Source organism: Myotis myotis, unplaced genomic scaffold, assembly GCF_014108235.1.
Source record: "Myotis myotis isolate mMyoMyo1 unplaced genomic scaffold, mMyoMyo1.p scaffold_m19_p_18, whole genome shotgun sequence".
Classification (NCBI taxonomy): domain Eukaryota; kingdom Metazoa; phylum Chordata; class Mammalia; order Chiroptera; family Vespertilionidae; genus Myotis; species Myotis myotis.
The window spans coordinates 20,813,184-20,837,129 of NW_023416322.1; the positions used below are offsets into that span (position 1 = coordinate 20,813,184).

The following is a 23,946-nucleotide window of genomic DNA, read 5'->3' on the forward strand; positions in this document are numbered from 1 at the left end:
TAAATTGGGGCTACATCCTGACTACTTAATTTCACAGGGTTGCTACAGGAATCAAATGACATGAAATTAACCCATAGGACATATTTTACATCTTCTCTTCTTTACTCATATAATAAAAAAAATACTAAAGTGATTTCAAAGATACAAATTTAGGTTTAATAACTTTGCTGCAAAATAAGGTACCTGAGCTGCTTTGTTTCGGGTTTCTTCTAACTGTCTCTGACACTCCAGAGTCTCTTGTTCAGCCTTTAATTTCAAAAGGGCCAAGTCTCTTTCATGGCGTTGCTGCTGTGCCTTCAAGATAAAGAAGTGATCAACTATTAATTCTAAGATACTAAACTATTACAACTCAGTGACTACATTAATCCCAGGGCTGTTTTCTCAACACAACAACCATTTATCATTTATCAAAATACTTAGTGACCACCTACTATGTTTTTTTAATTCACCATTACAATTATTATTTTTTTAAGATTAACAAAGAAAAGAGGGGGGAAAAACACACAAAGAAAGCTAAAGAAGAAAACCCCACAAATACCTTTATAATCTGAGCCAGAGACACACTTTCTTGCTGAGCAAGTGAAATGCCTCTAACTCTTTCTACATCTGACAGTTGGCGCACTGACTCCTCAATGGCACTCAAGTAACTCAGTTCAGCTGCCATACGATGCTGGAGGCCAGCAGGAGAAAAACGTTTAGAACCTGGAGGGCATAACAATTGTCAAATGTTAAAGTTCACATGAAATTAAATTGCATCTCAGATTTCTAAAATTCATTTCTAATTTTAAGAGCCCAAAACAAAGACAGTGACTTAGAAATACAGTGTCTTTTAATAGTTACTTCTTGTGTGTGTGTGTGTGTGTTTGGGAGGGGGGGCAAGGTGGGGGGTCAGGGGGGGAGTATGCACATGCATGGGTATGTACTTACATACAAACCTATAAACACTTAGGAGTACATACATGACACACATTTTTCAGTGTTTTTACTAACGCTGGCAAGATGGGAAAAATCACCACTATTGAATCTCTGATGCTTCTTAATATTTTCCTGTACAGTTTCTGTTTAAAACTTTAAAAAGTAATCATATCCAGTTGAAAAACCATTTCCCTATAATTTAACTGAAACATTTTCCCCAAGATAAGTAACCTTATTTTTAAAATTACAACTGCACAGGTCGGCTTGCCTGGTGTTGAAGTCATCATCTCTGTAGTTGCTCTGCTGGCAGCCATGTTCATATCAGGAAAAGCTGCACTAGGCTTGAATCCTGCTATAGTTGGAGGCATTATAACTGAGGACTTAGATCTTTCTAATGAAGTTCCTGGAAGGTCAAACTGCAACAGTTTCTGGGAACTTGGAGATAGCGGAGAAGCTGGAGTTTTCTGAGACCTTCCCTTGTCTGTGGAGACACTAGAAGATTTGTTTCAAAAAAAAAAAAAAAACATTAGAAAAGGGAAAATTATTTCAGGAACCAGCTAACCAATTCGTAAGAATAGCACACATTACTGTCTTTATTAACATCAGCTTTAAAAAGCTGTGATTCAGGCATTTATTCATTCAACATAGTCACTATGCTGAATGTACTCTGAGCATTCCTCTTATTTTCATATTTACAGTAGTGAACAAAACTAGAGACAAACCCTGCCCAAAAGGAGTCTCTGGATTAAACTGCCACTTAACTCTTTTCTCTACAATGTAAATACACCATGAATCATTACTGTAGTATGAAGCAAATTCCTCTACTATAATAGCAAAAAATTACAGCCACATATAAAAGGTAAGATCAAGTCTTATAAAAAATGTCTTAACATATGTCTCTGAAAGAGAAAAAAATAATTTTGTACTAAAAATTAAGAAATGACAAAAACTACTCTTTTATTACTCCTTTTAACCCAAGGGGGGGGGGGGGACCAGAGTATGCAAACTCCATATTCAATATAAAAATGAGATTTTAAAATCTGCTTGAGTCATCTAATAAATTGAGCAGGAGAGAAAAAAATAAACAATGAGATCAAAAGAATGCTATGCAGTTCTGTCACAAGAGTAAAAGAAACAGTTGAGAAGCAAAAGGTATAAAGGAAATGAGATAGTTTGTGGTAGCTTAGTGAAAACACTTTGGATAAAGTTAAGTTCTTAGAATTGATGTGTGGGGTAACCCTGAGCTACCAAAGTGCCCCAAGGAAAGTTCCTGCTTGGTCAAAGGGTTAAACCAAGAAAACAACTATGGCAATGGCATTTAGAATAGAAAGGTGGGTTGTGCTAGAGGCTTAGAATTCCTGAGGGAGAGAGGTTGTTAATAGTTTAGATGAAAGTTGGTCACACTCTAAAATATATATAAAAACTAGAGCTATGAACAAAGCTAGAGTATCTATTCATAAAATACAGAAATTCATTAAATGGATTCATTGAATATCAATAATATTGTAACATTAATTAAAATGAATTACAGTATAAAACATACATTACTTTACCTCACAGAATGCCCAGAAAGATCCTTCAAAGTGCTATCTGTGTCAAGAGTCTGTTCATAATCTTTGACAGAGAGTTTGCTACTGGTCTCAGATTTCTTCTCTTGATGAGAGTCACGTTCTGAGACAGAGTGTACTTTTTCCTCATCAAGAAGTGAGCTCTGAACATTTCCAGTGAGTGAATCCAGCCCTATAAAGTAAATTTCTTATAAAGCAGATTCCCAATAGAAGAGACTGAATGGTAATTGATAGATACCTAGATTTCAGTAAAATAGCAAGTGCAAAACAGAATATTTAAAAGTGGATTTATTTTTAAAATGTGTTTTTCATATCTAAAATAAAGTTCACCCTTCTGCTTTCATTTTAGAAAAGTGACGTTTCTTCCATTAACATCCCCTATTTGCTATTAAAAATAAATGGTTCTTAAATCAAATGATTAAAAAAGATAAGTATATAGTACTATTCTACGCCTACAAAAAAAAATAAGAAGAAGTCTTTCAAGGATAAAACCAAAAGCTGCCAAAAATGTTATCAACTGCCACAATGGACTACACAATCCTTTTGAAAAACTCTAGGACAAGAACTATGTAGCCAAATTCATAAGACTGTTCAGATTCTCTGACTCAGAATGATTTCACCTATAGGAGTATCTTAATGAGATTATGACACCAACAAACAAAAATTATGTACAACACTCCGTGAAAAACTTTGTACAATTTTTTAAAGTTTATCCTACATTTGCAACAGAAGAGTTGTCTAAATTACATAGATAATAGTAAACATTTAAATAGCACTTTATAACTTAAAATGCACTCCATATATATTACCTGATTGCCTTTAAACATCTTATGAAGTGGGTAGCGTATGCTCATTTAATGATGAGATAACTAGAGATCTAGGAGGCTACTTGCTTAAGGATACTTGGTCAATAGCAGAAATAGGACATAAGCCCAGGCCTTATGATTCTACATCTAGTGCATTATTCACCTTGATGATATGTCTTAATAGCAGCATGGGAAAATATTTGTCACATTAGAAAAAGAAGCAGAACAAAGAACTGCATTTTAATGGCAACTAAACCATTTTTTTAAACATAGCTATATGGTTAACAATTAAAAGAAAATGGAAAATAAAATAAAAAATTATACTGTAAACCCATGTTCATAGCAGCATTATTCACAACAGACAAAAGGTAAAAGCAACCCAAGTGTCCTTCAACACTTTGATGAATGTATAACAAACAATAAAAAGTGGTATATACATACAATGAAATATTATTTGGCCTTAAAAAGGAAGACATTCTGACATGCTACAACATAGATTAAGATATTAGACATTACATTTAGTAAAATAAGCCAGCCAGAAAAGGACAAATATTCTGTGATTATACACTTATATAGTACATAGAATAGGCAAATTCATAGAGACACTAAGTAGAACAGCTGTTACCAGGTGTCGGGGAGGGGGGGAATGGGAGCATAAGAGTTATTAATGAGTGAAGAGTTTCAGTTTGGGATGATGAAACAGTTTTGGAGATGCATAATGGTAATAGTTATACAATAAGTAAGTTTACTTATTTCTACCCAACTATGTGTATACTTAACAATGGTTAAATTTCCTAGTCAAATTGATAGAGACAGAAAGAATGGTGCCCAGCCAGTGTGGCTCAGTGGTTAAGTTCAACCAATGAACCAGGAGGTCACAGTTCAATTCCCAGTTAGGGCTCATGCCTGGGTTTCGGGCTTGATCCCCGGTGGGGGGGTCAGAGGGACATGCAGCAGGCAGCCAATCAATGATTCTCATCATTGATGTTTCTATCTCCCTCTCCCTACCCCTCTCTGAAATCAATATAAACATTAAAGAAAAATAAATATTTTCAAAAGAAATGTAGAGTGGTAGCTACTGGGGTAAGGGAAGGAAGAATGGGAAGTCATTGTTTAATGGGTACAGAGTTTAGTATGGAATGATGACTGCTACTTTAATCTAACTACTTTCAACTTCACTGGGAAGAAGCTTTTTGTACAGAGCATGCAGACACTCCTTTTCATCACCACAAAAATTACACTGATTTTAGAACTTGGGGATAAAGAAGAAACAAAGTTTAAGATGATGCTGTGGAAAGTAAAATACATAGAGTATTTCTAAGGCATTGTTAGAGGGGATTGAGAATCTAAAAGCCACAAGACACTACCTATACTACATATCATCATGTTTTAGATTATAAATTTTAAAAACCTACAGTGAATCATATTGCTTATACTCCTATTCAATAATATATCATGGTATTTTAAGTTGTACAGTATATTATAGTAAAAGATTTGGGATTCTAGATAATAGTAAACATTTAAATAGCATTCTATAACTTAAAATGCACTCCATATATATTACCTGATTGCCTTTAAACATCTTAGAAGTCAGAATTCAGGCTTTGCCAATAACTAACCTTAAGTGAGACACTGATGTAAACAAAGCATAAAATTGCAAAATAAAAGAATTGAGCAAGATCAGCATTTCACAAAATGTGTTCAGTATGACTGCTAATGTCATAACATGCTAATTAAAGAAATGAGTCTGTGGTCAAATAAATTTGGATAGTACTTCATACTATATGGGCTCACCTTCTTCCTAAAATAAATAATGCGTATTAGCATATTAGAAGTGTTGACGAATTGGTAGGTAAGAGGCCTGTTTTACTCTTTTTTTAAAAAAATATATTTTATTGATTTTTTACAGAGAGGAAGGGAGAGAGACAGAGAGCTAGAAACATCGATGAGAGAGGAACACCAATCAGCTGCCTCCTGCACACCTCCCACTGGGGATATGCCTGCAACCCAGGTACATTCCCCTGACCGGAACCAAACCTGGGACCCTTCAGTCCGCAGGACCCTTCAATATGCTCTATTCACTGAGCCAAACCGGTTTCGGCTGTTTTACTCTTAAAAGTATTTCCCCAAATTTACAGAATCATGTAGTTCTTTCATCAGCCTCAGAACAGCTGTGAAACAGCCTCTCCCACTGAATCAGTTTTTCACAAGAAAAGACAGACTCTGGGAAGTGCTGATAAAATGATGTCTAATGTTCCTACTAAAGACTTTCAGAATGCTTCCAATCTGCAAGAGAGTTATGACTAAGTTGATGATTAAGAAATAATTGCTACTAGCACTCTCATACTGAAGTATAAAATGACACTGGCTTTCTGAAGGGTTATTTGGCAAAATGTATCCAAATTTTAAGCATGGCATACTGTTTGCCCCATTAACTAACTTCTAGGATATTCCCTTAAAGGAAAGAACCAGACTAACACATAAAGATACATTTATAGCCCCAGCTGGTTTGGCTCAGTGGATAGAGCATTGGCCTATGGACTGAAGGGCCACGGGTTTGATTCCAGTCAAGAGCATCTGCCCAGGTTGCAGGCTCGATCCCCAGTAGGGGGCATGTAGGAAGCAGCCCATCAGTGATTCTCTCTCATCATTGATGTTTCTATCTCTCTCTCTCCTTCTCCCTTCCCCTCTGAAATCAAAAAAGCGGCTGGAAGAAGAGAGGAATGGGGAGTTATTGTTTAATGGGTATAGAGATTTAGTTTGGAAAGATGAAAAAGGTCTAGAAATGATGGTTACACAACAATGTGAATGTGCTTAATGGATTGTTCACTTGAAACAGTTAAAATGAAAAAAAAAAAAAAAAGAAAGTTAAAATGACAAAGTTTACATTACATATATTTTAGCACAATAAAATAAAATCTAAAATGAAAGTTAACATTGGTTATCTGTAGGTAATTTTTAATTTTTAAATAGTTGTCTATATTTACTGTTTTCTCCCCTCCCCCCTTTTTTATAACTCAATGAACAATTTTTTACATTTAGAAAAAACAATTTGGAAGAAAATCATTCCCTAAGGATCATCCTGTGAGTTTAAGAGGCCTCTGCCTATTTACTCTATCTTCTCACCTCTATGGCAACATAGCCAAGAGCAGAATGGAGGGGATTGAAGGGTATTCTTTTCAATCACTCAAAATACACAGAGTGCCTCATGGGCCAGCTACTGTGCTAAGTACACATGCTATCTGTTAATTTCATGGAAGCTTCAAAATTACTATATGAAACATCTATTGCTATCATCTTTATTTTTCAGTTAAGAAAATTTGAGTATCTATATATATAAAAGGCTAATATGCTAAGTGTCCAACAGTTTGACTGTTCGCTATGATGCGCACTGACCACCAGGGGGCAGATGCTCAACACACAGGCATGGAAACATGGAACAGATTGATGAATCTCAGAGGGAAGGGGGAAGGAAGGGGGTGGGAAGAGATTAACCAAAGATCTTATACGCATTATAGAGGCCCAGGGTCCCTTGGCCTGGCCTGCGGGGATCTGGCCGAAACCGGCCCAGTGCACAGTTTCATGCACCAGTGAAATCCCTCAGCCTAGCCTGTGAGGATTGGCTTGAAACCAGCAGTCTGACATCCCCTGACGGGTCCCTGATTACAAGAGAGTGCACCAGGCCTCTAGTTATACAAAATGACACTCAGAGATGTACATGACATACTATAAAGTTTTTTTAAAAAGCAGCTGCAAAACAACATTTTATTTCTCTTTTTAAAATAAAGATGTTTGTGTATGTTTTTTTGTTTGTTTTGTTTTCATGCTCACCCAAGGATATGTTCCTCACTGACTTTTTTAGAGAGAGAGGAAGTGGGGAGAGAGAGAAACATCAATGTAAGAGAGAAACACAGATGGTTGCCCCCTGTACAAACCCTGACCAGGGATCAGATCTGCATCCTAGTATGTGGCCTGACAGGGAATCAAACCTGCAACCTCTTGGTGTACAGGATGATGCTCTAACCAACTGAAGCCACCGGCTAGAGGGCAGTATGTATTTTTATGTATATACTAGAGGCCTGGTGCACGAAATTTGTGCACGGGGGTGGAGGGGGTCCCCTCAGCCCAGCCTGCATCCTCTCGCAATCCGGGACCCCTCGGGGGATGTCGGGTCTAAACCGGCAGTCGGACATCCTTCTCACAATCCAGAACGTTGCATGCACCAGTGACCATATTTTTCATACAGGTGAAAGGCATCTTGCTGTTGTTATGGGCAGCTACATTTTTTTGCCCTGATTATAAAAAGTAGTACATAACATGATCCTTCTGAGGCAGTAGTACCATTTTCCCCATCTTATGGTTGGAAAAACTGAAGCAGAGAGAAATTAAGTAATTGGCTTTGTCACAGAGTTATAAGTGTCAGAATCAGGGCTGACCACAAAATGTGCAAGCCAGAGTCAATGCATATCATTACTGCATTACCCTGTTTTCTCAGTGTTAGAATAGCCTTGCCAGGTTTTAATTTTTAAATCTAAGAGACTATTCCCAATATATAGGGTAGAGTCCCTAGGCCTGGCTGGCATTCAGGGCCATCTGTGGGACATCCGTGAGGCAGGGCAATTGGGGGGCCCCCGCTGGCACCCACCTTAGCTGGCGACTTGGCGCTGCTCGCCAGCCGGCCCCGCCCCCAATCACTGCCACCGGCCGCCTCCCTCTTGGGGAGGGGGGGGGCAGTGTGCATGATAACAACCAGTCATTCCACCATTCAGTTGATTTGCATATTAGGGTTTTATTATATAGGATTGAAAAAATAGGCATCAAGTATTAATAGTAGTTATCTCTGAGCAAAGGGCTCAATGGGAATTTATATTTCTTGTATGATGGCTTATCTATAATCCTTAAATTTTTATCATTGCAAATGTATTCCTTTTGTATTAAGCAAAAGATTTATACTATTATATACTGAAAGGTATTACTACAATAATATGAAAGCTAATTACATTATCATAAAGAAACTCACCTAACTGCTTACGGAATAAAATAATTTTAAATTACTACCACAAAATCATTGGTAAGAGAAAAAGTCACCATGTAGAATTCCACTTACATTCTATCTTTTCTTTTTTTCCTTTTCTTCCTTTAGAAGAAGTGGATGAACAAGAAGATGCAGCAGACTGGGTCCCTGATGAATGCTGGGAAGTAACATCCACAGAGGAAAGATCATAGGCTGACTTCCTGCTAGAATGGTCTTCTTTAGTGCCCAAATTGCTACCACCAATACTGTCAAAGAATAACAGTGGTTAAAAAAACAAACAACAAGTATTAAAATGAAGCTAATGTATAGATATTTTAAATCTATTTGATCACAAGGAGAATATAATTATACTCAAAGATGCCTTCCACTTTTTTTTTTTGTTTTCTTACTACCATAAGCCAGGGTTCTTTCCTATGGCTCAATTTATTACTGAGAAAAATATAAGGGAGTTATTAAAGTGAAACCAATAAAAATGGACAATTTAGACAGAAGAGAAAAAATATGTTGGATACTAGAAACTGCGGCCTCAATTTCTATTCAGATTTATAATTTAATATATGATCATTATTTTCCTTCCCCCCCTCCCCTTATTTTCCTATTGATAATCTTACAGGGAACAACAATTTAATATGTTCTACTTCAACCTAAACATAAAATGCACTAAATCATATTGATTGCTGATACTAAATGTCACAATTAAATCCTTACAAGTTTTTATTTTAAAATTTAATCTTTTCTTAAGACCTCAAAATTTAAAACTACACTTTTCCTGATATAATTTGAATAATACTTATTTTTGTTAGTCCAACTAGATATAACTATTTTTAAAAGATCATCCAATAATTTTATGTAAATTACAATTTGTAAATTTTGAAGAAAATTATATTGAATGTAAGTAATTACAGAGTACTTTATATAGTAAGAAAATCAGGAAAAGTCTGATTCACTTGCTGTATGACTTGGTACAAGTAACTTAGTGCTTCACTTCCTGAAGTAGGAATGGTAATATAATTCTAATCATATCAGGCTATAATAAGAATTAGCTAATACAGGTAAAGGCCCCTCAGTCCTCTCAGTGCCTTGCACATTAAGTGATCAATAAATATTAATAACTAGAGGCCCAGTGCACGAATGTCGTGCACTGGGCGAGTGTGGGGGTCCCTGCACCCTCTCCAATCTGGGAGCCCTCAGGGGAACCCTCTCCAATCCGGGAGTTTCTGTCTGTCTTTGCAATCATATGAATGAATTATCTGAGACCCCAACTCAGTTTTGTTTGTTGCTCACAGAAAAATAGAGGCATTTTTTTTTTTTCTTTGCTTCACTGGTGGAGATTTCCTGGAAGTTTTAGGATATCTTCCCTTTAATTTTTCCTAGACACTCTGATTTTACTTACATCTCTCACCTTTGCTTTCCCTCCATCCCCCATCGCAACAGTAACTTGCTCCAGGCTCACTTTGTTCTAATGTCTAGGAGAGCTGTCTGCCACCAGAACTATGATTCCCAGCATTCCTGGTGCTCCCCGTGCTGCTGGGAGCGACCGACTGTTGGAGCCATGTCCCCCAAAGCCTCCGGCTCTCCCACTCAACAGCTTGGGGGGAGCGACTGAGGGAGCCACATCCCCCCAAGCCGCTGGCTCTCCTGCTCTGCTCTCTGCCTGGCGCCTGTGTATGCAAATTAACCCACAATTTTTTGTTGGGTTAATTTGCATACTCACTTCTGATTGGTTGGTGAGTGTAGCATAGGGACGGTCAATTTACATATTTCTCTTTTATTATATAGGATAATTCTTTTTCAATGCTTTGCAAAATTTTACATGTTATCCCAATTAAAAAAAAATTATTGATTTGGATCATGAAGTCAAGGATCTATCTGGTTGTCCTCAGTTCTATCACACAAAACCATTTCTTAATCTTCTTACATTAGTATAACGTGGATTAGTTCCCCAATACGATCCTCTACTAGGAACTCACAGACTGATTTAACAACCTTTATTCTGCTTACTATGTGCCAGGCCGTGATCTAAATACTTTGTATTTAACTGAATATTCATAACACTCCATGAGACTAGTACTGTTATTCTTTCCAATTTCACAGAGAGGAAAACTGAGGCATGGGGAGGTTAGTAATAAACCCAAAGACAAATGACTATAATAATCAGGAGAATCAGGACTTAAAACCAGGAAGTCTGAATCCAGAATCTGTGTTCTTAAAAACCAGTGCTATGCAACCTCAAAATATATCTTTAAACAAGCAAAATCTGCCTAATATTCAGACTGCGGTTCTCATTTGTAAGTTTCTCTCATTTTTCAGATTTCATTCCACATTGTCAACATATTCTTACCTAGGTTCAAGAGCTGATTTTTTTTCTGTCAAAGTCCCACTCCCTGGAGAGGAGACAAAATCATCTTCATATGAAACACTGCTTAGAGGAGTTGTGCTGGCATTCAAGGGCTGTGATGCTGATGCTCCTCTTTTGAACCTGTCTTCAAACTCTGTCAAAAGTAATAATTGAAATGTGTTTTAAAACAAAAATAAAAATACTACAAGCAAAACATTCCACAACATGGGGATTAACAACATAGATTTAAGGATATTTTTGTTTGCTTTTACTAGTGCTTTTCAATTTATCTTTATATCTAACAATACATTTTTAACTTTTTATTACTTTTCAAGCATACATGAAAGACTAGCATAATGAAACTGAAGTATCCATCACCCAACTTTAACAATTATCAATACATGATCAATCTAGTTTCAATTAAATTTCCTATTCTCCCCATCTCTCATTCCCCTTACAGAGTACTTTGAACCAAATCCCAGATAACATATTATTTCAACTGTAAATATTTCAGTGTAATTATAAAATCTTAATGAAAATCTAATAGAAGGATTTAGGAACCCACATTTCTTATTTAAAAAATAAGGTTGCTTTAAAAACACTTTACTTTCTTCAAAAGAACTTTAAAATCCAAAGAACTTTAAAATTACCATCTACAGAAATGTGTTAAACCAAAAAGATCAATAGTCTATATAAATCTACGTAAGATCATAACAAAGTAGCTAAATATGAATTCAGGGAAAACCCAATGTGATACCCAATTAAGCATAAGATGAACAGATGAAATCACTCCATTTGTCAAATAAGTTGTACACTGTGTAGAAAGCAAATTAAAAAACCACAGTATCAATAGCTGACTTAAGGCTCAGCCTCACTCTCCAACCTGAAATTCTAAGGTTAAACCTGAGACAGTTGAATCCACCTATGGCAGTAAGAACAAAGAAAGGGCTTGAAGGAACTGAGTCCATCATAGAAAAATTGTGTTGCAGAATCTCAGGCCAAGAAGCGCCCTTTAGAAGTTATTGTTTCAGGAACCAACTATGGAGCTACATTACTCTTCAAAGTCTGTTTTTAAAATTAGTGTTGATGAACAGTAATAGATTTGTTTTCATTATCAGAAATGTTACTATAGTTGCCCCTCTTAATTCCTGACCACTATATTACCAATAATTCACAAGTCACTGTATTAAGAAATAGACTTACTATATAAATTACATATCTATGGTCACAGAAAACCTAGTATACATATCAATCTTGATCATCATCTATGAGTTTCTCTAAATTAGACCAAAATTTCTATAATTACCAATCAATGATTGTTTTATGACATTAAAAACTAAAAATTTAAAGATTAAATTACAATACTCTAATTGAAGTTGGCAGATAATTTTGATTTCGACAATGTTTCCATTACCCTCATTAACAATGAAAATTTGTACTTAAGTATTATCTTTATAGAATTATGAAAAAATTAAGATAATATACAAATATTACAAAGCTTACTTATTTTTCTCACCTTTCCCATATGACTGATATGATTTTGTAAAAATATTAATGACACTACGTGGACTTCCCTTTGCCAATTCTTCCCATGGTTCTTTGCTTTGTGTACCACCTATGTGACCCAAAAGTGGTAAGAATTTTTCAGCTTCCTTCTGAAACTGTTTGATGGGTTCATAAGCATTTCTTTCTCCAGCACAAAATTCCTTTTCCTTTAAGATTTCTGCTATCTTCAAAGAGGGCCGTCCATCTCGGCCTCCCTCTTCTTCAGAGAGACTCCCCTCACTAAGAAGAGGCCCTTCACTGACTGAGTCTGTGCTGGAACCAAGAGACGTTTTGGCTTTGAATTGAGAACAAGGCTGCAGATCAGAGCTAGAAGAGTCAGTCTGCTTCTTACACAACTGTGCCAGCAGCCCTTCTGGCTTGGGAGCAGGGGATCTCATTCTGAAGCTTGATATGGCACTATGAGGTCTTATCACCTCAGGAAGCTTTTTAAATTCACTAAGGTTGCCTACACCAGGAAGCTCATCATCAAAAGTTGCATGAGATACACAGGTTCCTAGCATCTTTTGAATTCTGGCAGCGAAAACATCTTCAGTATCCTCTTTCACAGGTGGACTTATAACCTTTGTCCAAGGTCCATCTTCTTGGGGTGTTTGTTGCACATCATACTCAGTGTTCCACACTGACCCATAATTAATGTTAGCCCCAGCTAATTTCTTGGCTTCATTTTCAATCCTGCTGGACAAAGAAGCAGCTGTTGCTTTCAGGGCTTCAATACGATCTAGTTTACTCTTATATTGGCTGGCACTAGGTTTTAACAAGGCATCTTGATGAGCAGCTGGTGAGGTCAGATACGGTTGAGGTGTAAAAGTTAATGGCCCTGAAGCAGTATTATGGTTCTTCCTGGTTGGTAAAATAGATTCCAAATCCTTATGCAAAAATCCTGCATGCTCTAGACTCAAGAGATGGGAGAGTAAATTTCCAGCTGTTCCAACAAGAGGCTGTGGTTGAGAATGATGGACACGTGGGCTCAATCTATCAGGCGGCATCCATGTAGGTTCTGTCAAGTCCCTTCTGCAAATGAAAGTCACAATATGTTCGTTAACACAGCAACTCATAACTAAGCTAATGGGTTTTTTTTAAGTTTTGTTTTTTTCTGATTATAGGAGTAATGTACACTCACTGCAGAAAAAAAGGACAGGTGAAGAGGACAAAAAAGATAAAGATCACTCATAGCTAAACAATGACAAAGAGGCACTATTAATATTTCACTTAGAATTATATCTTCCCAAATGTTTTTCTACATGTATGTAATGTTTTGGTGTTAATTTCACAAAAATATAATTTTATCATACATACATACTGTTTTGCAAACTGCTTTCTTCAACTAAGATATTTTGGACTATTCATTAAAGAGAAGGCATTCTTACCTTTAAGACTCTGTGGACAAAATTCTTTACAACACTGGCTCTACCCTTCCCTTTAAAAATAATGCTACATAAAAGAGAATGCTAAGATTGATAAATATTAGAGAAGCTTTGAACAGACTGTCAAACTTCAGAGGGAAGGCAGGAGAGGGTGGGGGGAGGGTAAGAGATCAACCAAAGGACTTGTATACATGCATATAAGCATAACCAATGGACACAGACACTAGGGGGTGAGGGCATGGGCTGGTGGTTTGGGGTAGCCGGGGAGAGCTCAATGGGGGGGAAAAAGGGCACATATGTAATACTTTAAACAATAAAGAATTTTTAAAAACTTAAAGCAGACTATAAAACAAAAAAAAGTTTGATAAATATTAACATAGACAGGATATATATTATTCTAATTAATAGTTAATGACAAACATTTATGTTTAACATCATATATACTAAAGAAATAAGGAGATTACTAAAATCTAGTTCTTAAAAAAATAATGAACATAAAAACAGTGAGTACCAATGTAAAACTATGAGAATCAGTCATATATATATGATACAATGAAAGGTGTCCATAAAGTCTAATAACAGAATAAAGATGTCCTAGGCAACATTATTTAATTCACCTGTTTCCAGACTATGGACACCCTGTATATTAAGGGATACTATAGATATATTGAAGGCTGATGTTAACTATTAAGAAGATTCTTAGACAAAATAACATGAAATTTTTTTCCCTTGGAATTATCCATTATTTTGGGATGATGACATGAATATGTTTATCAAAACTGAAGGTGACAGAAAGCTGGGAGGCACAGCTAACCCTACACTATCAAATGACTAGAGGCCCAGTGCACGAATTTGTGCATGGGTAGGGTCTGGCTGGCCCACCCCGATGGGGGCCCATCAGGCTGGCATAGCAAGGGGGCGGGGCCACCGATCAGGGTTTTAGGGGCCAATCAGGAGCAGGGCCGGCTGGGGGGAGGGACCACGGGTGGGTGTTGGGGGCCAATCGGGGGCAGGGGAGGGCCAGCCAGGGGGGTGGCTGATCAGGGCCCCGGATCAGGTTAGTTGGCTGCCGTAGTGCGCGTCATAGCCACCAGTCGTTCTGGTCATTCCGCCATTCCAGTCGCTGGGCTTTTATGTATATCAACTAGAGGCCCGGCGCATGACATTCGTGGATGGGGTGGGGGGCCCTCAGCCTGGCCTGCACCCTCTCGCAGTCCAGGATCCCTTGGGGGATGTCCGCCTGCCGGGTTAGGCCCAACCCCCCCTAGGGATCACGCCTAAGCCGGCAGCCAGACATCCCTCTCGCAGTCCAGGGATCTTGCAGCCCGAGACCCCTCGCTCCTTACCACCCACCTGCAGCAGAGGCAGGAGAGGCTCTTGCTCACATAGGTCAATCAACAAAATTAACTGAGCATAGACCACTATACTAAATTTTATGGGAAGACAGACAGACCCTTGATCATCTTACATTCTCTCCTTTTTACCTTGCAAGAGGCTGTGGTGGTTCTGACAGGGACATGTCACTGCTGGAAGATGCACTTGGGGGACGTTCCTGCACTTTGTTTTCTTTGTCAGATTCTCCAGATGGCTGATACCCTGGTCTGGTCTAGTAGAAAAAGGACATCAAATGCATCTGACTCCAATCACAAAGATATATTCAGGGAATACATGGGACAAATATTAAATCATTTCACTTTTATAAAAATCATGAAATGTAGGGGCTTTTTTTCCTGTCAAATAAAACCCACTTAAACTTAGTTTGTTTTAAAAACAGCCATTACAATTAATAGCAAATTTATACCTGAAATCCAACAAGGGAACCTAATATTAACTGCATAATTTAGAGGATATTATACTCTTTCTAAACCTCAGTTTTTCACCAGATAAGTAAAAATACTAGTATTATCTACATCTGCTCAGACTTGTGAAAATTTACTAAAGCTAAGTCTGTAAAAACCTTTAAAACGGTACACTTAATGTTACTTACTATTTTTAAAAACATTAACAATACTCGTAAAATTACTACAATGAACTAGTAATTTTATATACAATAAATTTCATGAAAGGCCATCATTACAAATTTTGCCTGACCATAAAGGAATGGTTGGTAATTTTTAAATAGTATAGCAAATAAACTTTTCCTAACCATAAGTTGCTTCCCTTTGTATTTCTGCCACTACTATTACCTGTATTTCCTGCATAGTATGTTGATGAGTCGGCTCTTCAAGCAAGGTCTTTTCTAGTAGCAATTTGGAGTAAGTTTCCTGTAGACGCCTAGTTGCTGATGGCTCAGAAGGAGGCACATTTTTTACTTTAGTAAAGGCTTCTTTCTGCTTCCGGTAGAGCTCCTGCAATCGTTTGTTCTTCTGCTCAGTGGCCTCCTTTTGAGCCTTCTTCTCTTCATTTTGCTTCCTCTTCCTTTCCTCCTGCTGTTTAACAATGTACTGTCGTACCTCATCTGTGTCATAGTGGCGCTTTTTAGAAATAACAGGGGGATCTTCATTAGCTGTTATTTTGTCAGGTTTTCTTTTTATTGGGCTATGACTCCTCCAAGCTTGTACTGGTGCTGATGACTTCTGATTTTGTAAATCTCCTGCCTCTTGCCTTGTCGCAGAATCCAGCTGTAGGTCATCAAGAATTCCACGAATCTCAACAGGTAAAAAGTCTTTATTTAAGGCAGTATTTTCCTCCTGTTTATTATCTGGAAGAGATCGAGCTAATTTCTTTATATTATTTTCAGACCGAGCTCTACTTCTTGAACGTTCTGAGTTTCGTGGAAGATGTCTATGTGAAATATTCAACCTGGGATCAGATTCTGCTCTTCCAACATGACTTCCTGCAAAGGATGAACTGTTAGTGATATATTAAAACTCTGTATTCTTTCCTAAAATGTGTTGCACTCAGTGAGAAAATTTCCCTTTATCTTAAACTCTAATTTAAATATTGTATAAAGTCTTCTAAAGAATATTATAGAAGGAAACAAAATCATCTTTTTTTTTTTTTTTAGCAGTAGGAGAATTTCTATATTCTGAAACATTATGCTTCCTTGGCATTAGAAAAAATGCATATTTTAATATTTCTGAAATAAGAACAGATAATGATGTGAATATTTAACTATTAATGGAAAATTATTATTTCTCTCTCATGTGCTTATTTAATGTTACTCTCCCTCCCAAACTCCCAAACGTCTGATTTAAAAAAACCAACAATATTACACCGACACAACTCTCCAAAGAGTGACAGAAAAAATTAAATATATAGAAAAACAAACATGTTATCATCTAGATATTTGTTGATGTGGCTTACTTTTAGGCTAAGAATGCATGTGAGTTTATTTATAAGCTAAATTAAAGTGAAGAGAAGCAAATACAAAGTATATATTAACTTCTATATACCAAATTATACCTGCAATTGCATTTCTTACTGAATCCATTCCATAAGTTCAAATTAAGGCAGATTTTGCTGCTGAAAAGGAAAGCTGGCCTATGGGTATAAATATTTCATTTTCCAAACTTAGCGTTCATGAAAAAGTAGCTAGTTACTGCAAATAGCATTCAAAAACAATTTCAAAAAGAGAAAAGTAATGGAATCAAGGGTCAAACTAAGGAGTTGTGGATCCTATTCAAATTTTGCTACCCACTGCCTATATACCCAATTCTCTCTCAGGGCTTATTTCCTAATCTGACAAATAAAAAAACTGAACCTTTTTAATGTATGCCTGTGTTTGTGTACATAGGGATCAGAGAAATTGGTTTTGATTCTCCCAAGGTTCCTAAAAGTCTATTAATATTTGCTTAAATGATGCTTTGATATTCACAATATAATAAATATAACATAAACAAAATTCTTAGTAGAGATCACCATAACTGCTGTGTGCAGAAGTTATCCATAGATAAGCCCAATAGAATGTCTTCTTTTTTGAGCTACATTCACAATTTTACATATAAAGCAAAGTCATAGAACATTACCAAAAGAGTATTTTCACCCTCTTTAAGTACTTACATAAGCAAATTTTAATTATTGAGGTAATGTAATAGATTACTTACCAGATTTAGTAGTTCTTTCTCTTCCACTTCTGTCACTTGATACTGTCCTTCGCTCTTTTTGCTCCATTTTGGGTGCAGGTCCTAGAATCTTCTTTACTAATTTTTGTCCATCTCGCCAAGAAGATGTACTTATCAGATGACTGCTACCTAAAATATAAGCATTGAATTTAAAATTTAAATTTTAGCTGTAAAAAGTATATCTACTCAATCATACAGGTTTCCTAATATTCTTAATGCTTACCTTATGCCAAAGTCAAAAGATTTATAATCTACTTTTACTTTTAACCCTAAGTCTCCAAAATCAATGAAGTTTAAATCTTGATGTACCCACACACAGTTAAGTACAAAATATTAATGATAACTGAAACCTCAAAAACTAGGTCACTGAATCCAACAATTTTTCCACAGAACAAAAATATTCCTTAACTATAAAAGTGTTTGGTTATCCACACTAGCACAGTATCTGGCACATAGTAAAATGTATATTTGCTGAACTTAATCTAAGCACAGAAAAAAATTTGAGTAAATATATAACATATAACAGTTAACTGTGATTACCTTTGGAGGTGATGATATTACAGGGAATTTCACATTAAATTTCACAGATATATACCAAAACTACACACTACATTTTAATGCGTAAAATAATGACATTAAACAAATACTATCAACATTTTCAATTATCCCAATTATAAAAGTTTATGAAAATAAAAGAATGTTCCAGTAAATACAGCTGTTTACCAGGAGAAAATCTTTTCATTTACTATTGTTAGGTTGTAAAAAAATTAAAATTAGACCATCATCTCAAAATAGACAGTAACTTAAAAACATCAAATGATATAAAAGACTGTTTATAAAATAGAAACCATAAAAAATAAGCATGAGATATATATTTAAATACAAAGTAATATAAGAAATGGAATAAGCCCTAACCGGTTTGGCTCAGTGGATAGAGCGTCGGCCTGCAGACTGAAAGGTCCCAGGTTTGATTCCGGTCAAGGGCATGTACCTTGGTTGCGGGCACATCCCCAATAGGAGGTGTGCAGGAGGCAGCTGATCGATGTTTCTAACTCTCTCTATCCCTCTCCCTTCCTCTCTGTAAAAAAATCAATTAAAAAAAAAAGAAATGGAATAAAAATAATAAAATAGTCCTTTAAACCTAATTAGAAAAATGATTTTTACATTCATAGTCATTGTTGGTTGAATTATAATAAAATCATTCTAGTTATGCATTGCTTGTTGAAATATAAGTGGATATAAAATGTATATATATAAAATCTAATAATAGACAAACATGGTAATTGACCATACCTCCGCTACGCTTCCCATTGGCTAATCAGCAGGATATGCAAATTAACCCAACCAAGAAGGCGGCCAGCAGCCACGCAGCTGAAGCAAGCAGGAGGCTTGCTTGCTCCAGTGATGGAGGAAGTCAAGCTTCCTCTTGCTGTGACCGGGCTCTGAGCTCCACTTTAAGCAACAAAGTTGCAATTATAGAAGCTAAACAAACCCCAGATGCCTGTTTTCAGCAGGCCGTGGCCTGGGACATGGAGCGGCAATAAAGTTTCAATTATAGAAGGTAAATAAACCCCAGAATTAAAAAAAGAAAAAAGAAAAAAAGGAGAGGCTGGGAGCTTAAGTCGCCGGCCAGCCTGAAAACGGCCCTCAGCCCCTCACCCAGACTGACCAGGCACCCCAGTGGGGACCCCCACCCTGAATGGGGTGTGACCAGCTGCAAACAGCCATCAACCCCTCATCCAGGCTGGCCAGGCACCCAAGTGGGACCCCCACCCTGATTCGGGATACCCTTCAGGACAAACCAGCCGTCCCCCACCTGTGCACCAGGCCTCTATCCTATATAGTAAAAGGGTAATATGCAAACTGACCCTAACAGCAGAAAGAATGAGAATGACTGGTCACTATGACACACACTGACCACCAGGGGGCAGATGCTCAATGCAGGAGCTGCCCTCTGGTGGTCAGTGTGCTCCCAGATGGGGGAGCTCTGCTCAGCCACAAGCCAGGCTGATGGCTGCCAGTACAGCGGTGGTGGTGGGAGCCTCTCTTGCCTCCTCAGCAGCGCTAAGGATGTCTGAATGCAGCTTAGGTCTGCTCCCCGCTGGCAAGTGGACATCACCCGAGGGCTGTCTGATTGCCAGCTTAGGCCCAATCCCCTGGGGAGCAGGCCTAAGCCAGCAGGTGGTCATCCCCCGAGGGGTCCCAGACTGCAAGAGGGCACAGGCCGGGCTGAGGGACTCCCCCCCTCCCGCCCCGAGTGCACAAATTTTTGTGCACCGGGCCTCTAGTGTGTGTGTGTGTGTGTGTGTGTGTGTGTGTGTGTGTGTATATATATATATATATATATATATATATATATATATATATAATATATATATATACAGTTTCTTTTTAAAAAACACACAATAGCCCTAGCTGGTTTGGCTCAGTGGATAGAGCATCAGCCTGGGCACTGAAGGGTCCCAGGTTCGATTCTGGTCAAGGGCACATGCTCGGGTTGTGGGCTCGATCCCCAGTGTGGGGCGAGTAGGAGGCAGCCAATAAATAATTCTCTCTCATCATTGATGTTTCTACCTGTCTCTCCCTCTCCCTTCCTCTCTGAAATCAATATAAATACATATTTAAAGAAATACAACACACAGACACACACACACACACAATAAACAGTATTATGTGTCAGGGGCCCCAAAACTGCTCATTCACCTTGTTCAAATAATGCAAATAATAGCATGGTATCTAATAGAAATAATACAAAAGAAAGAAAAAACAAATGAAAATGTTCATTATATTATTATAAGAATTAACCTAAATATTGAAGAATGATGGTGAATTAAACTAGATTTCTACTAAATAGAGTACTATGTGGCCATTTCAAATCACAATTTCTATAAGAAATAACAAAAATGGGGGAGGATAGGGGGGCAGAAGGGGGAGGTAAGAGATCAACAGAAGGACTTATATGCATGCATATAAGCATAACCAATGGACATAAGACACTGGAGGGTAGGGGAGGCCAAGGGATTGTCAAGGGTGGGGGAAAAAAGGAGACATATGTAATACCCTTTGTAATACTTTAAGCAATAAAAAAAAAGAAGTAACAAAAATGTTCTATAGAAAGCTTCTAAGAGAAAAAGATAAAACTTTATATATGCAATGAATGACTACAATCACATATTATTATGATTTTAAAACTTTTGTAAGGAAGTACACAAAATAATACTAGTACTTTATTTAACTAAGGGTAGTTTTTTTGTGGTTTCTTCTATTTTTCAAGCTTTTTGTGATGCCATGCCTTCTATATATATAAAAGCCTAAGCAACCATACAACCGAATGACTGATCGCTATGACATGCACTGAACACCAGAAGGCAGATGCTCAATGCAGGAGTGCCACTCAGCTGACCCATACTCCCACAGCAGGAGTGCCACTCAGCTGACCGACCCATACCAGTGGTCCACCAGCCCGGCGGCAGCCACTAACTCCCTCAGTAGTTCCCAGGTCCAATCTCCAGAGAACAGGCCAGGCCCGATCCCGACAGCGATGCTTCCTAGAAGTTGGCCTCGGGCACCTCGGCCACTTTCCTTCCCTAGACACTCCGCAGGGAAGAAACAATATAAAAGCAGCTACCAGGTGGCTCCCAACAACCGGCACAAAAGTCAGCAGGACAGGAGAAACCAAGATGGCGGCGTAGGTTAACGCCGGAGATCGCTGCCTCAAACAACCACTTCAGAGATATAACTAAAGGACAGAACGGACATCACCCAGAACCACGGGAAGGCTGGCTGAGTGGAAATTCTACAACTAGGAGGAAAGAGAATATCATACCCAGACTCAGAGGAGGCGCAGTGCTGAAGTGAAATACTCAGGTGCGGAGTGCGCGCGGAGCGGGCTGGCGGCGGAGGGCGCGGTTGTTGTTTTCAATCGGGAGGGAGCTTCAGACTCTGAGCTCCAGATCCGGGCGAGTCTCTGGGGACCGAGACTCAAACGGGAGAAACGGGACTGTCTGGCTTCGGTCGGAACTCGAAGGCAGCTTTCTCTCCGAGGTTTGCAGCCATTGCTGGGGCTCTGAGAGGCAGAGCCCCTGGGGAAGGAACTGAGAGTCACCTAACTGCTTGTTCCGCCCGCCCTGTAGATCCCCGGGGACCCGCCCCGCCCAAGCCCTGCGCAGCGCCATTTGCCGGATAGCCTCAGGCAAACGCTAGATTAGCACCGCCCTAGAGATCCAGCACAGAAGCCCTCCCACTACAGACACAGCAGACTCTCATAGCCAGTTAGCCTGGAGGTCAAATCACCCCGGTATTGCCGACATCAATCAAGGCTTAAAGGCAACAAGACTGCGGACAAAGACCACTAGGGGGTGCACCAAGAAAGCATAAAAAATGCGGAGACAAAGAAACAGGACAAAACTGTCAATGGAGGATATTGAGTTCAGAACCACACTTTTAAGGTCTCTTAAGAACTGTCTAGAAGCTGCCGATAAACTTAGTAAGGCCCTCGAAAAGACTGGTGAGACCGCCGATAAATGTAGTGAGATCCTCAAGAAATCTAATGAGACCCTCGAGGTTGTGATAAAGAACCAACTAGAAATTAAGCATACACTGACTGAAATAAAGAATATTATACAGACACCCAACAGCAGACCAGAGGAGCGCAAGAATCAAGTCAAAGATTCGAAATGCAAAGAAGCAAAAAACACCCAACTGGAAAAGCAAAATGAAAAAAGAATCCGAAAATATGAAGATAGTGTAAGGAGCCTCTGGGACAGCTTCAAGCGCACCAACATCAGAATTATAGGGGTGCCAGAGGATGAGAGAGAGCAAGATATTGAAAACCTATTTAAAGAAATAATGACAGAAAACTTCCCCCACCTGGTGAAAGAAATAGACCTACAGGTCCAGGAAGCGCAGAGAACCCCAAACAAAAGGAATCCAAAGAGGACCACACCAAGACACATCATAATTAAAATGCCAAGAGCAAAAGACAAAGAGAGAATCTTAAAAGCAGCAAGAGAAAGAAACCCAGTTACCTACAAGGGAATACCCATACGACTGTCAGCTGATTTCTCAACAGAAACTTTGCAGGCCAGAAGGGAATGGCAAGAAATATTCAAAGTGATGAATACCAAGAACCTACAACCAAGATTACTTTATCCAGCAAAGCTATCATTCAGAACGGAAGGTCAGATAAAGAGCTTCACAGATAAGGAAAAGCTAAAGGAGTTCATCACCACCAAACCAGTATTATATGAAATGCTGAAAGGTATCCTTTAAGAAGAGGAAGAAGAAGAAAAAGGTAAAGATACAAATTATGAACAACAAACATGCATCTATCAACAAGTGAATCTAAGAATCAAGTGAATAAATAATCTGGTGATCATAATAGAATCAGGGACATAGAAATGGAATGGACTGACTATTCTTGGGGGGGAAAGGGGTGTGGGAGATGCGGGAAGAGACTGGACAAAAATCGTGCACCTATGGAAGAGGACAGTGGGTGGGGAGTGAGGGCGGAGGGTGGGGCGGGAGCTGGGAGGAGGGGAGTTATGGGGGGGAAAAAAAGAGGAACAAATGTAATAATCTGAACAATAAAGATTTAATTAAAAAAAAAAAAAAAAGTCAGCAGGACAGATCTGGATCCCGGGCTAGCAAGGGCATCCCACTGCCCGCCTAGAGGGCCGATTGCGTCCTTGCCCCCCTCACCTCCCTCCAGATGGGCACCAGGCGTAGGGCTCACAGCCACTGCGGCGACATTAGTCTCTCCCAATCGGGACTGACTGGGTGCAAGCCAGAGGTAGGCACAGTGGGGCCGGGATGAGTGGGAAAGGCAGGCAGGAGTTACAGGCGGTGTTGGACTGAGAGTTTCAGCCAGATCCCCGCAGGCCAACCCCAAGGGACCCCACCCACGTACGAATTCGTGCACCAGGCCTCTAGTTTATAATAAAAGACATTTGTTTAGAGTTTCTTTAAATGGGGCTTTAATTTAAAAGTTTAAATGCAAGTATAATTTTAATGAAAACATCTATTATGAATTATAAATGTGTGCTATTTATTTTATAAAAGAAATATTTTTGCAACTTGTTATTAACCTTAAACCATCAATCTAAAATATTTAAAAGATTTTACGTCTATTGCTCAATTTAGTTATAAAAAACTTTATGCTTTTAAGCAAAATGAGAGAACAGACCTCCCTTCAATTTCAGCTTACTTTTCTGAATCAAAAGCAAGCAACCATAAATATACTGGTAGTTATTTATAAATGTTGGCTTCTGAATATCCTCATTGGTTATTTC

The 23,946-nt window shown here is 38.4% G+C and overlaps 1 protein-coding gene across 6 annotated transcripts in view; it reads right to left on the reverse strand.

Moving 5' to 3' along the window:
* CEP350 (centrosomal protein 350) overlaps positions 1–23,946 on the reverse strand; it is a 124,564-nt gene that overhangs the window by 61,873 nt on the left and 38,745 nt on the right. For all 6 annotated transcript variants that reach the window (XM_036344490.1, XM_036344492.1, XM_036344487.1 and 3 more), the window contains exons 9-18: positions 17,639–17,785; positions 15,779–16,428; positions 15,077–15,198; positions 12,179–13,239; positions 10,666–10,816; positions 8,397–8,569; positions 2,469–2,655; positions 1,184–1,407; positions 539–702; positions 184–294 (exon numbers count right to left, since the gene is read on the reverse strand). In XM_036344490.1, the coding sequence (XP_036200383.1) occupies positions 184–294; positions 539–702; positions 1,184–1,407; positions 2,469–2,655; positions 8,397–8,569; positions 10,666–10,816; positions 12,179–13,239; positions 15,077–15,198; positions 15,779–16,428; positions 17,639–17,785 (2,990 nt within the window). The remainder of the gene's footprint in view (positions 1–183; positions 295–538; positions 703–1,183; positions 1,408–2,468; positions 2,656–8,396; positions 8,570–10,665; positions 10,817–12,178; positions 13,240–15,076; positions 15,199–15,778; positions 16,429–17,638; positions 17,786–23,946) is intronic.